Below are 13640 nucleotides of genomic sequence, written 5' to 3' on the forward strand. Positions count from 1 at the left end.
ATTAGAAGTTAAATGACTTGCCCAAGGCCACACAGCAGACTCCCAGACCCGTGTCTGTTCCACTGAGCCACACTGCTGCCCTGAGAAGAGTTTGCTAGTAATTGCAGAGGAAATGAAACCATCCTCCCCCATTTCAGTCCAGGCCTGTGACTGTCTTGACAGACACATCTCTATTATTATGGTATTTAAGCGCTTACTATGTGTTAACCACTGTTTTAAGCACTGTTGTAGATACATGTTAATCACATGGGTCTCACAGCCCAGGTAGGAGTGAGAACAGGCATTTTATCTCCATTTTACAGATGAGGAAACTGAGGCATAACGAAGTCGCGTGACTTGCTCAAAGCCACACAGTGGGCAACTGACTCTCAGACCTATGTTCTTTCCACTAGGCCCCACCACTCTTCAATGGCAATATAAACCATGTCACACGGAGACGGACCATCACGGCTCCTTTTCCAGGGAGGAGCGAGATTGGAAAGTGAGGTAGAAAGGTTTAGCCTTAGGGAGAGGACAAGGAGCTGTGATGGTACTAGGCAGCTAGGCAAGTGTTTCCTTCAACCATTTTTTAGACTAAGCAAGTGGGAGGAGCAGAGCGTGGCCAAGGTCCACAGGGGAGATTTGGTGGAGGGTGACAAGAGTTGTCTACCTCCCTGGGTGGCCTAGGGGAAGTCCTCCTCAGGGAAGGGGCTTGGTTTTCTCCCTTGAGAAATGGAGGGTTGGTGGTGTGGATAATAATAATAATGTTGGTATTTGTTAAGCGCTTACTATGTGCAGAGCACTGTTCTAAGCGCTGGGGTAGATAAGTGTCATCAGGTTGTCCCACGTGAGGCTCACAGTCTTAATCCCCATTTTACAGATGAGGGAACTGAGGCACAGAGAAGTTAAGTGGCTCGTGGATGACTGCCAAGTACTCAAAGTTGCTTTCAGGTATTGCTGACACTCTCAATTAAGTTCTGTCCTGAGTGACAAGGGTTAGGGCAGTTAATTGAAATCCACAGACAATCCAGGCCTCTCATTATTGCTAAGGATTCAAGCATCCTACCCCCACCGTGGTTATTTCCAGAGTTTTGGATGGGGAACCAAAGGAATGACTTGACGTTCACCTTGTTCCTCTTCTCCGGTCTGGGACAGATCCTAATGAGCAGCGAAATGCATAAAACGAAGGCAGCCAGACAGAGTGGAAGCAAGAGGCCAGGACAATCTGCCAACTGGATAATCAACACCTGAATAACAGGGAGGAGATTGTAAAACGGTGTTCCGAAAAAACATCCAAAACACCGTTGGTGCTTGATGAATGTGATGAGTGCAAGTGAATGACAGTATATTGCAAATCATATTATAGATTCACAATTAGCCCTGAGACCCTAATGAAATAGCCCCGGTATCTGTGAATTCCGCGGAAGGTTGCACTAGATCTCTGTGGGTAATGTTTAAATACTGCTAAAAGGTAATAAATCCTGAATGTTGTTGCTGCTGGATTTCTCATTAGCATCAATGAATACTTATTCTGGATTTAGCATTAATTATCAATTAATTATCATCATTAGCATCAGTTAATATTTACTCTGGGTCCTATTCAGAGACTCCTGTGGACAAAAACCCCAGCCCTCTCTCAGCTAACACAGAAAGGAAAAACAGGTATCCTTTTCTTCCTCCTACTTTCTTTTCTTTTTTTTTTTCCTCCTTGAATTTTAGGATAGATGAGACAGTCTGCATCCCGGTCCCATTTAATTAGGGAGTCAATCAATCAATCGATATCAATCAGTGGTTCTTACTGAGCACTTAGTCTGCGCAGAGCACTGTAACGAGTGCTGGGGAAAGTACACTAAAGCAGAATTGTAAGATTCATTCATTCATTCAGTAGTATTTATTGAGCGCTTACTGTGTGCAGAGCACTGTACTAAGCGCTTGGAATGTACAAATCGGTAACAGATACAGTCCCTGCCCTTTGACGGGCGTACAGTCTATGTGATCCTTGCCCTCAAGCAGTTTACTATCTAGCAGGGGAGCTGGATGTCAAAATAAATTACAAGTAGGGGAAGCAACCGAGTGTAAAGGTATGGACGACAGTGCTGGGGGGCGGGGAGTGGTGAGTATCTTACGTTAAGTATTGAGCGCTGGGGTGCATACAAGTAAATCGGGTTGGACACATTCCCTGTCCCGCGTGGGGCGGACAGTCTTGATCCCCATTTTCCAGATGAGGCAACTGAGGTCCAGAGAAGTGAGGCGACTTAGCCGCGGTTACCCGGCGGGCAGATGGTGGAGGCGGGATTAGAACCCATGACCTTCTGATTCCTAGGCCCAGGCTCTAGCCACACTGTGCCATTTTTCGGGTTTCTGGATTCATGTGCATAGGCGATGCGGTAGGGAGGGAAATGAGGCGGGGAGACGAGAACTACTGGGCGGGGAAGGCTTCCGGGAGAAGGGACTTTAGGGCGACTCCTTGGAGGAGGCGGGCTTTGAAGAAAGGCATTGGGTTGAATAGAGCCTTGAGCCCCTTCTGAGAAGGTTGGGGGGTGGTGTGTGGGGTGGGGAGCCGGATGGTGGTGGAAAGGGTCTCTCTCCTCGCCCCCGCCCCACCCCCTCCCTCTCCTTTCTTGACCCCCTCTCATGAGTCCCCGCCCCCTTTCTCTCCCCTCTCCTTTTTCTCCCCATTCCCCTTTTCTCCCCTCCTCTGTTTTCTCCCCTCTCCCTTTTCTCCCCCTTCCCCTTTTCTCCCCCTCCTCTGTTTTCTCCCCTCTCCCTTTTCTCCCCCTCCTCTTTTTCTCCCCCTTCCCTTTTTCTCCCCTCTCCCTTTTCTCCCCCTCCTCTTTTTCTCCCCACCCCCTTTTCTCCCCCCTCCTCTTTTTCTCCCCTCCCCCTTTTCTCCCATCCCTCTTTTCTCTCCTCCCCCTTTTTGTCCCCCCCTCTTTTTTCTCCCTCCCCTTTTTTCCCCCTCCCCTTTTTCTCCCCCTCCCCTTTTTCCTCCTCCCCCCTTTTTCACCCCCTCCCTCTTTTCTCTCCTCCCCCTTTTTGTCCCCTCCCTCTTTTCTCCCTCTCCCCTTTTTCGCCCCATCCCTCTTTTCTCTCCTCCTCCTTTTTCTCCTCCACCCCTTCTTCTCCCCCTCCCCCTTTTCTCCCCTCCCCTTTTACTTCCCCTCCTTTCCTCCCCCCTCCCCTTTTTCCCCCCCGTCCCCTTTTTCTCCCCGCCCCCTTTCTCTCCCCTCCCCCTTTTCCTCCCGCCCCCTTCTTCTCCCCTTCCCCTTTTTTCTCCCCTCCCCCTTTTCCCTGTCCCCGCCCCGTTTTCTCTGTCCCGGCCCTCCTCTTCTGTCCCCGGCCCTCCCCCTGTGTCTGTGCCCTCCCCGTCCCCTCCTCCGGCCCTCGGAGCGGCCGAGCCGGTGATCGGCGGTGCTTTGCTGTGCGGTGCGGTGCGGTGCTGTGCTGTGCGGTGCGTGCAGCAGGGTCCGGCGGTGAGTGTGGCCGGCGGGGCGGGGGGCTGGGTGCAGCGCAGCCGGTGTGTGCCCTGCTGCTCCCTTTGCACCGACTTTGCTCTCCCCCTTCTTGGACGGGTCCTGCTCCTCTCCCCCTCCCCCCCCGGTCGGAGCCCCCAGACCCGGAGGGGACACCCCCCCCCCCCCACATCCCACCCCCCGACCCCCCGGCCTCTAGCCGCCCCCCCAGCCTCAACGCACGGGGGGCTTTTTTAATAATAATAATGCTCCTATTAAGCACTTACTATGTGTCAAGCCCCGTTCTAAGCGCTGGAGCAATAATAATAATGCTATTTGTTAAGCGCTTATTGTGTGCCAAACCCCGTTCCAAGCGCTGGGGCAATAATAACAATAATGATGCTGCTATTTGTTAAGCGCTTACTATGTGCCGAACCCTGTTCTAAGCTCTGGGGGACATACGAGGTCTTCAGGTTGTCCCACATGGGGCTGGCAGTCTCGATCCCCCTTTGACAGATGAGGTCACTGAGGCCCAGAGAAGCGAAGCGACTTGCCCAAAGTCACACAGCTGGTAAGTGGCAGAGCAGGGATCAGAACCCACGACCTCTGACTCCCAAGCCCGGGCTCTTACCACTGAGCCACACTGCTTCTCGATACAGATACGAGTTTATCAGGTTGTCCCACATGGGGCTCCCAGTCTCGATCCCCCTTTGACAGATGAGGTCACTGAGGCCCAGAGAAGCGAAGCGACTTGCCCAAAGTCACACAGCTGGTAAGTGGCAGAGCTGGGATTAGAACCCACGACCTCTGACTCCGGGCTCTTTCCATCGAGCCACACTGCTTCTCTAAACTGCTTCTCTAGTCCCGGCCGGGAATAGAACCCAAGACCTCTGACTCCCAAGCCCGGGCTCTTTCCAACGAGCCAAACTGCTTCTCTAAACTGCTTCTCTAATCCCAACCGGGATTAGAACCCACGACCTCTGCCTCCCAAGCCTGGGCTCTTTCCTCCGGGAGCGAAGTCTTTCCTTTTCTCAGGAATGCAAGTTTCCAGCTCTGTCCCGGCTCCTCCTCCATCCTCTCTGCTTCTTTCCTTCCCGGGGTGCCCCGTCCTCCTGCACCCCGCCCGGGATGGAGGAGAGCCGGCTCCTGCCGCTGCACACTGACCCTGCCGGGCACCGTCCCTTGGCCGCAGAGGGGTCACAGCCGTGACCTCCACCGATGACACCCCCCCCCCCCCCCCCCCCCCCCCCCCCCGTTGCCTTCCTTCTTCCCCCAAACCCCAGGGAACAGTCATTTCCCCACGCAGGGAAAGCACTTGACACTTTCTGCCGAACGTGCGGGGCGTAACGGAAAACAAGTTTCCTATTATCATTATTGTTATTATTAGAGAAGCAGCGTGGCTCAATGGAAAGAGCCCGGGCTTGGGAGTCAGAGGTCGTGGGTTCTGATCCCGGCTCCGCCACCCGTCAGCTGTGTGACTTTGGGAAAGTCACTTCACTTCTCTGGGCCTCAGTTACCTCATCTGGAAAATGGGGGTGATGAATGTGAGCCCCACGTGGGACAACCTGACAACTTTGTATCTCCCCCAGTGCTTAACAAATAGCAGCATTATTATTATTGTTATTGTTAAACATTATGTGTCAAGCAAGTGGACCGAGCTTGTCGAGTTGGATGCAGTCCCTGTCCCCCATGGGGCTCTCAGTAGGAGGAAGAATAGGCTTCGCATCCTCATTTTACAAATGAGGAAAATGAGGCACAGTGATGTCGAGGGTCTTGCGCAAGGTCCCACAGTTCACAAGCGGTGGATCCGGGGTTAGAACCCAGGTCCTCTCCGACTCCCAGGCTCGAGCTCTCTCCACAACGCCACACTGCTCCCCTGGACGAATGAGGGTGGCTAGCCGGACAGAGCGGTTGGTGCGGGAGATTCGAGGTGATCATTCTGGCCATCTCAGACCAGGGATTTTTCCCCACGGGGAGCGTCGGTTTCCCCTGTGCAACATCGTGTTGGGAACCCTCCTTCCCCAGGGATTTGGGAGGATGGACAAAGTGGCTTTGTGGAATCGCCTTGAACTCTACCCGAGGGTCAGGTAACATCGAAAGAAAAGGCTGGTTCTCTTTGCCCCCATCCCTGTTGCCTGAGCCCGTGGTTATAATATAATTTGCCCTGGTAGGAGAGGGTGATTTAAACCGGTGCGTGGGCCCTCCGGGAGATCCTTCCGGAATGCTCAGAGACCCTTATTTGTCTCCAGACTTCAAGGGCATCACCAGCAGAGCAATCTGATTAGTATGAGAATAAATCAATGATCTTTACTGAGCGCTTACTGTGGGCAGATCACTGTACTAAGCGATAGGGAGCATAATATAATAGAGCTGGTAGACGTGTTCGTAGTGCTAATCGTTCTGACGTCTCCTGTTTGAAAATGACAAATGGGCCTCGGTCCTGAGACGTCGGGAGGAAGGATGCTAGTGATGGTCGTGGTCTGAGAAGCACCAGGTGCAGTTCTCTCATCCCGGCACTCATTCATTCGTTCACTCGTAATTACCGAGCACTTACTATGTGCAAAGCATCGTACTAAGCGCTGGGAAGAGTACGCTACAACAACCAGCAGACACATTCCCTGTCCACAACGAGCTTCCATTCCTGCTGCGGTACAGACAGCAGCAAGCAAGCAGGTGGGTCGGGGTGCAGGATGTCACAAAGTACGTAAGGAACAGCAAAGCTTAGTGGAAAGAGCAGGGGCCTGGGAGTCAGAAAGACCCGGGTTCTAGTCCCAGCTCTGCCTCGTGCATGCTTGGTGACCTTGGGTAAGTCACTTGACTTCTCTGTGCCTCAGATACCTCATCTGTAAAATGGGGATTCCATCTCAGTTCTCCCTCCTCTTTAGGTTGTAAACCCTGTGTGGGCCAGGGACTGTCTGACCTGATCATCCTGTATCTTTCCCCAGAGTTTAGAACAGTGCTTGACACATAGAGAAGCAGCAAGACCTAGTGGATAGAGCCTGGGCCTGGGATTCAGAGGGATCTAGGTTTTAGTGCTGGCTTTGCCCGGTCTGCTGTGTGACGATGCCTGTCTACTTGTTTTGTTTTGTTTTGTCTATGTCCCCACTTCTAGACTGTGAGCCTGTTGTTGGGTAGGGATTGTCTCCATTTGTTGCCGAATTTTACTTTCCAAGCTCTTAGTACTGTACCAAGAGCACACAGAAAACGCTCAATAAATATGGTTGAATGAATGAATGAAACGAACTTTGGGCAAGTCACTTCATTTCTCTGTGCCTCAGTTACCTCGTCTGTAAAATGGGGATTAACACCGTGAGCCCAATGTGGGACATGGACTGTGTCCAACCTGATTTGCTCGTACTATATGCCTGGAACAGAGTAAGTGCTTAGCAAATACCACCATTATTATTATTATTATTATTATGTAACTTTTGTGCAGAGCACTGTTCTAAGTGCTGGGGTAGATACAGGGTAATCAGGTTGTACCACGTGAGACTCACAGTCTTCATCCCCATTTTACAGATAAGGGAACTGAGGCACAGAGAAGTGAAGTGACTTGCCCACAGTCACTCAGCGGACAAGTGGCAGAGACAGGATTCGAACCCATGACCTCTGACTCCCAAGCCTGGGCTCTTTCCATTAAGCCATGCTGAAGCATTTACCAAATACTATTATTATTATTTTTTATTAGCATTTTTTAGGTGCAGGACCTATTTAAGGCCATAGTGACCATAGCGTAGCTTAATAAATATCCTGACTTCTGCGGCTCTTCTCTGCAGCCCAAGTCAGCAAGCACTCATTCATTCATTCAGTTGCATTTATTGAGAGCTTACTGTGTGCACAGCACTGTACTAAGCGCTTGCGAAAGTACAGTAGAACAATAGACAAATTCCCCGCCCACAATGAGTACTCCCCACTGCATAGGCCATTGCGGGGAATGAGGGCTTGAAAGGACATCAAGGTCAACCCTACTTACTGCCAGCTCCATTTTCATTCATTCACTCGTTCATTCAGTTGTATTTATTGAGCGCTTACTGTGTGCAGAGCACTGAAATACTTATGATATGTGTTAAGAGCTTACTATGTACCGAGCACTGTTCTAAGCGCTGAATTAAGTGCGTGGGAAAGTACACTACAGCAATAAATAGTGACATTCTTTGCCCACAAAGAGCTTATAGTCCAGGTGGGGCGGGGAGACAGACAGCAGTACAAATAAATAAAATGACAGATTTGTACATAAATGCTGTGGGGCTGGGAGGGGAGAAGAGGGAGCAAGTCAGGGTGACTCAGAAGGGAGGGGGAAATGAGGAAATGTGGGGCTTAATCTGGGAAGGCCCCTTGGAGGAGTTGTGCCTTCAATAAAGCTTTCAAGGGGGGAGAGGAATAGTCTGTGGGATTTGAGGAGGGAGGGCATACCAGGCCAGAGGTAGGATGCCAGCGAAGGGTTGACAGCGAGACAGGCGAGATGGAGGCCCAGTGAGAAGGTTAGCACTAGAGGAGCGAAGTGTCCGGGCTGGGTTGCAGAAGGAGAGAAGCGAGGCGAGGTAGAAGGGGGGCAAGGTGACGGAGCTCCAGATGGTCCAGCGCGGATCTGTCGACTTATGCCTGAGGGGTGATTAGTCCTGCCCGAGAGCCCTGTTTCCTGAGTGTCCTAGTCCGAGTTGAAATGGAGGGAAGAAAGAGCAGACCAGGCCTGTAATCACCTAACCGATCCTTGCAGGTTATTTCCAAACTCTCCGGGGGTGTCGGGCAAGGATGAGAAAATGCGTGCACTTCTGCCCAAACCACTGTCATCACTAGATTCCCTTCTGTCTCCCTCTCTAGACCGCTGTGGACAGGGAACGGATCTATCAACCCTGTTGTATCGTACTCTCCAAGTGCTTAATGCAGTGCTCTGCACATAATAAATGCTCAATAAATTCCATTGCTTGATCATATATTATTAATTACCTATTCATATCAGTGTCTCCCCCTCTAGATTGTAAGCGTATAGTGGGCAGGGAATGGGTTTGCCAACCCCATTGCATTGTGTTCTCCCAAGCGTTTAGTACTGTGCTCTGCACGTAGAAGGTGTTCAATAAATAGCGTCGGTTGATTGATATCAGGGGAACAGCTGGAGCCAGACTCCGCCTCGGGCAGAGTCTGGCTCAGCTTCCCCTTCCTGAAGCTGGCTGCCTTCTGTTTTGAATGATTTCTCCCCAGAAGACGGCCCAGGATCTCCCAGAGGGTAAGCAAGATTCTTTCAGAGCCTGCTAATGGGACTCTGAGAGAAATAGCGTGGTGTAGTCGAAAGAGCATGGGACCTGGGAATCAGAAGCACCTGGGTTCTAATCCCGGCTCTGCCGCTTGTCTGTTGTGTGACCTCGGGCAAGTCACTTCACTTATCTGTGCTGTAAAATGGGGATTAAGACTGTGAGTCCCAAGAGGGACATGGACTGTGTCCAACCTCATTACTTTGTATTGACCCCAGCACTTAGTACAGTCCCTGATGGATAGTAAGCACGTAACAAATACTATTAAAGAAAAAGTAACTTCTTAGGTGAAGAGGGATGGTACTTTTTCTGTCCTGCTGACTAACTTTCCTCAGGTCTGGAGTCCCAAGGGGTTAATGGGCGGGCCTGAGTCACTGGATGTTTAGATGAGGGAAACATCTGTAGATTTGAATTGTCTGCAGACTGGTTTATGTAACAAACCTGGAGTATAAATTCCTCCTAGAATTCCAGCGGTAGAGTGAAACAGGGAAAACCCAGCGCAGTGTGGGCACATGGTGTGTGTAGGACAATAATAATAATGACTTAACTTCCTATAGCACTTGTATTTTTACAACATGCTTTCACAACAATGATCTCATTTCATCCTTACAACATCCCCGTGAGGCAGGAAGAAGCAGGTATGATCCCCCTTTTACAGAAGAGGAAACTGAGGCATAGATAGACTAAGCGACTTCTTGACTCTTGGCCCTGTACTCTTTCCACTGGACCACACTGCCTCTCTGGGCACGTGTGCGTGAGAATTTTCTTATCATCTGCTTTCACACACACTGATAGGATCTCACCGCCAGTGGAACCATTTGCATACCCTGAAGGAGAGCTCTCTCTGTCTCTCTCTTTCTTTTACTTACATCTCTATACCCGGTCTTTTCATTTCATCGTTTTTTTTTGAGCGCTTACTGTGTGCGAAGCACTGTATTAAGCGCTTTGTAATCAAAGACGACGTTACTTATAAAGACGGGTGCTGATGTGGCTGATCAATCGATCAGTGGTGTTTATTGAGTGCTTCCTGGATTTAGAGCACTGTAATAAGCGCTTGGGAAGAGTTCAGTACAGCGAGTTGGGTAGGCACATTCCCATCCCCAGCTCTCAGTCTAGAGGCTGAAAGATAAAAGTGGGGCTGATAATCGTTTTCTCTCTGTGCCCAAGCAGGGATTGTCCTGAACAGCGCCGACAGATTTCTTTATTTCAATTCAGCCGCCCGCCAGCACGTTTTTTCCCAAAGGCTGAGTTCCATAAGTGCCAGTCTGTTTCTGATTGCCCCATGGCAGCCCGGTTAGTCTGTTGCAGTTGCCCCCGACGGCCCTCAGTGGTTTCTTCTGTTCAGGATGTAATCTGCTTCCTGCCCTTCTTGGCCGCTGCGTTTTGAAGTTCACCTTTCTGCTGAGGCTGAAGCGGTCTGCCGGACCACCGCCCCCCACGTGGAGCTCTTAGGGGGAGGCCTAGGCCCTTTTCCTTGTTGATGTCTAGTGCTTGACACGCACTCCGTACATAATAATCTGGAGTCTGACCTGATCATCTGGTATTTACCCCAGAGTTTAGCACAGTACCTGGTACACGGTAAGTGCTTAATAAAGACCGCCGTTATTATTAACCAAGGGGTACGACTGACCAAAGCCATGTAACTGAGAATTGTTGAGATGTGAGAAGCAGTGTGGCCTAGCGGAAAGAGCACAAGGGCCTGGGAGTCAGAAGGATCTGGGTTCTAATCCCGGCTCTGCCACTTGACTACTGAGTGACCTTGGGCATGTCACTTCGCTTCTCTGGGCCTCAGTTGCCTCATCTGTAAAATGAGGATTAAGTCTGTGAGCCTTATGTGGGATGGGGACTGTGTCCAACCCAGTTACCTTGTCTCTACTCCAGTGCTTAGTACAGTGTCTGGCACAGAGTAAGCGCCTAACAAGTACCACACTTATTATTGTTATTAGAACCGCCTCCCCCGCCCCCCAGTTTTGTGCAGCCTCCTAAATCCCTCCTGGGCCAGATGCCCGTCATCTGCCTCAAGTAAAACTAGGGGAGCATGTTGGCTGGGGGAGGCAGTGGTCACTCAATGGGGCCTGCTCGCTCCCCTCACCTTTTTTTTAATGGTATCTGTTAGGTGCTTACTATGTGTCAGGCACTGTATGAAGCACTGCGGTAGATACAAGCTAATCGGGTTGGACACAGTCCCTGCTCCACATGGGGGTCACGGTCTTAATCCCCATTTGACAGAGAGTTTGACAGAGAGGTAACTGAGGCCCAGAGAAGTGAAGTGACTTGGCCAAGATCACACAGCAGACAAATGGCAGAGCCAAGATTAGAACCCTCTGATTTCCGGGCCCGCGTTCTATCCACTAGGCCACGCCGCTTCCCACCTGGCAGCAGAGCCGTCCGTTTTCTGCCCAGCCTCTGTGGTGGGACCATCCCAGTGGTTTGGCCTCTCCCCGACCAGTGGAGAGGCGGAGGACGGGTCTGACTGCTCTGTGGAGGGTGTTCTCGGGGCGGATGGAGGGAGCTGGCTGTGGGGAGCCGGTGCCAGAGTGTCGGCACCGGCTGAGGGAAGACGGGAACGGTACGCGGGAGGGGTGCGGGAGGAGGGAAGGGGCCGGGGCCGTGACAGTTGGGAAGCCGGGGATTGACTCCCCCGGCCCTCTCCCCTCTGACCGCAGGGACCGGAGCTGCCAAAATAGAGAAGAGTGTGGCACCGTGCAGATCCCTCCCTGTGGAGCGTCCCGCCTCCGTCTATCCTTTGGTTCAAGCAAGGCCGAGGTGCCCGCTCGGCTCCCCAGGGCCTCTCTACTCCCACGAAAGCTCTGGTCTTGGCAGCTTCTATCAGGCTTGGTGTGATGGGTCTGGGAGTCATAAGGTTGTGGGTTCTAATCCCAGCTCAGCCACTTGTCTGCCGGGTGACCTTGGGCAAGGCGATTTCTCCGTGCCTCAGTTACCTCGCCTGTAAAGTGGGGATCGAGACTGTGAGCCCCATGTGGGACGGGGACTGTGTCCAATCCCATTTGCCCTTATCCACTCCAGTGGTTAGTACAGTGCTCTGCACGTAGTAAGCACTCAATAAATACGATTGAATGCATGAATGAATGGTGCACGGTAAGCGCTTAACAAATACCACAAATATTGCTGTTATTATTATCAGCCTGGAAGGATTGTTGGGGAGGGAAAGGAGAATATTTATGTAGCCCCCAATCGAATGGCCGTAAACCATCTTAAAATCCGGAAGTCCTGGCTTGAGATGGAGCCGGGCTTCTTATTGGAAGGGAGTTGAGGTTCAGAAGCATGTACGTGTTGCGGAAGTGGAGGAGAGAGAAGTTGGAGGACATTTCCCAAGGCACCAGCAGTCGGGGGTCAGAGATAATGGTGGGGCACTTCTCTGGGGGATTTGCAGCAATGAGGGTGGGAGGAAGGCTGCATCCCGCAGATCCAGGCGGGGAGAGGAGGATGTTGCTGTAGCAATGGGGTTGTTGGAAGAAGCGTGGCAAGAGTGGAAAGAGTCGTGGGCCTGGGAGTCAGAGGGCCTGAGTTCTAATGCCGGCTCTGTCACGTGTCTGCTATGTGACCTTGAGCAAGTCACTTCACTTCTCTGGGCCTCGGTTACCCCATTTGTGAAACGGGGATGAAGATTGTGATCAAGAAGCAGTGTGGCTTAGTGGAAAGAGCACGGGCTGGGGAGTCAGAGACTTTGAGCCCATCATTGGGCAGGGATTATCTCCATCTGTTGCCGAATTATACATTCCAAGGTACAGTGCTCCGCACATAGTAAGCGCTCAATAAATACGATTGAATGAATGGGTTCTAATTCCACCTCTGCCACTTATCAGCTGTCTGACTTTGGGCAAGTCACTTCACTTCTCTGGGCCTCAGTTACCTCATCTATAAAGTGGGGATTAAGATGGTGAGCCCCACATGGGACAACCTGATTACCTTGTATCTTCCCCGGTGTTTTGAACAGTGCTTGACACATAGTAAGTGCTTAATAAATACTATCATTATTATTATTATGTGGGACAGGGGCTGTATCCGGTCTGATTCACTCATATAATAATAATGTTGGTATTTGTTAAGCGCTTACTGTGTGCAGAGCACTGTTCTAAGCGCTGGGGTAGATACAGGGTCATCAGGTTGTCCCACGTGAGGCTCACAGTTAATCCCCATTTTACAGATGAGGCACAGAGAAGTGAAGTGACTTGCCCACAGTCACACAGCTGACAAGAGGCAGAGCTGGGATCTACTCCAGCACCTAATGCAGTGCTTGGCACATAGTAAGCGCTTAACAAATACCATCATTATTATAGCACCTGATGAAACGACACTAAAGGATCCTGATTTGTCATTTGCGAGATGCACTCCCTTCTAATTCACTCCACTTCTCCCCTCACACCCCCTCGCCCCAAACTGGCTCCATCGACCTCTGTGAATGTGTTCCATACATACTTTGCGTAGGGGATCAGATTGGCAAGATGAGAAGCCTCCATCTCTGTTAATCTTGATCTCAAAAAAAATCTTTTGCTGCAGGAACTCCTGAAAAGCTGATCTCCAGATGTTTGTTTTGGCTTTCTCTTCAGAAGCGTGAGCCCAGGGCTGTGTTCTTTTGGGGTTGCCGCGGCCTCGCGCCATTAGAGATGGCTTGTGGTGGCTGTTCTACAAGAGGGGGTACGGACTTCCCCGGGGGGTTAGCGGGACATGATCCAGGGAAGGATGAAGGAGAAAGAAGGGAAAGGAACACGAAGGGGCAGCTTGAGGTCACCGCCATACTATTACTCCACCATCAGCACCATCACCCGACCAGAGAGGAAGCTGTAGTGACTCTGGCAGCCTCCTCAGATGAGCTGGCAGATTCGAGGACACTTCATGAGAGTTTTGGGAATGCCCAGACTTATGGCATTCTGGTCGCATTGGCAATTCCCAACGATGACCCTGGGATTCATTGAGTCGGATGTTTTGGGAGCTTACT

General features: G+C 51.2%; 1 protein-coding gene across 1 annotated transcript in view; it reads left to right on the forward strand.

The window, feature by feature from the left end:
- Positions 1–3350: 3350 nt before the first annotated feature.
- Positions 3351–13640, forward strand: part of DAPK2 (death associated protein kinase 2) — a gene marked incomplete at its 5' end in the record, with an annotated part of 127318 nt that continues 117028 nt past the window's right edge. Inside the window, one exon of the mRNA XM_029065940.2 lies at positions 3351–3452. Coding sequence (XP_028921773.2) covers positions 3351–3452 — 102 coding nt within the window. The remainder of the gene's footprint in view (positions 3453–13640) is intronic.

This window comes from Ornithorhynchus anatinus, chromosome 5 (assembly GCF_004115215.2).
Source record: "Ornithorhynchus anatinus isolate Pmale09 chromosome 5, mOrnAna1.pri.v4, whole genome shotgun sequence".
Taxonomy (NCBI): domain Eukaryota; kingdom Metazoa; phylum Chordata; class Mammalia; order Monotremata; family Ornithorhynchidae; genus Ornithorhynchus; species Ornithorhynchus anatinus.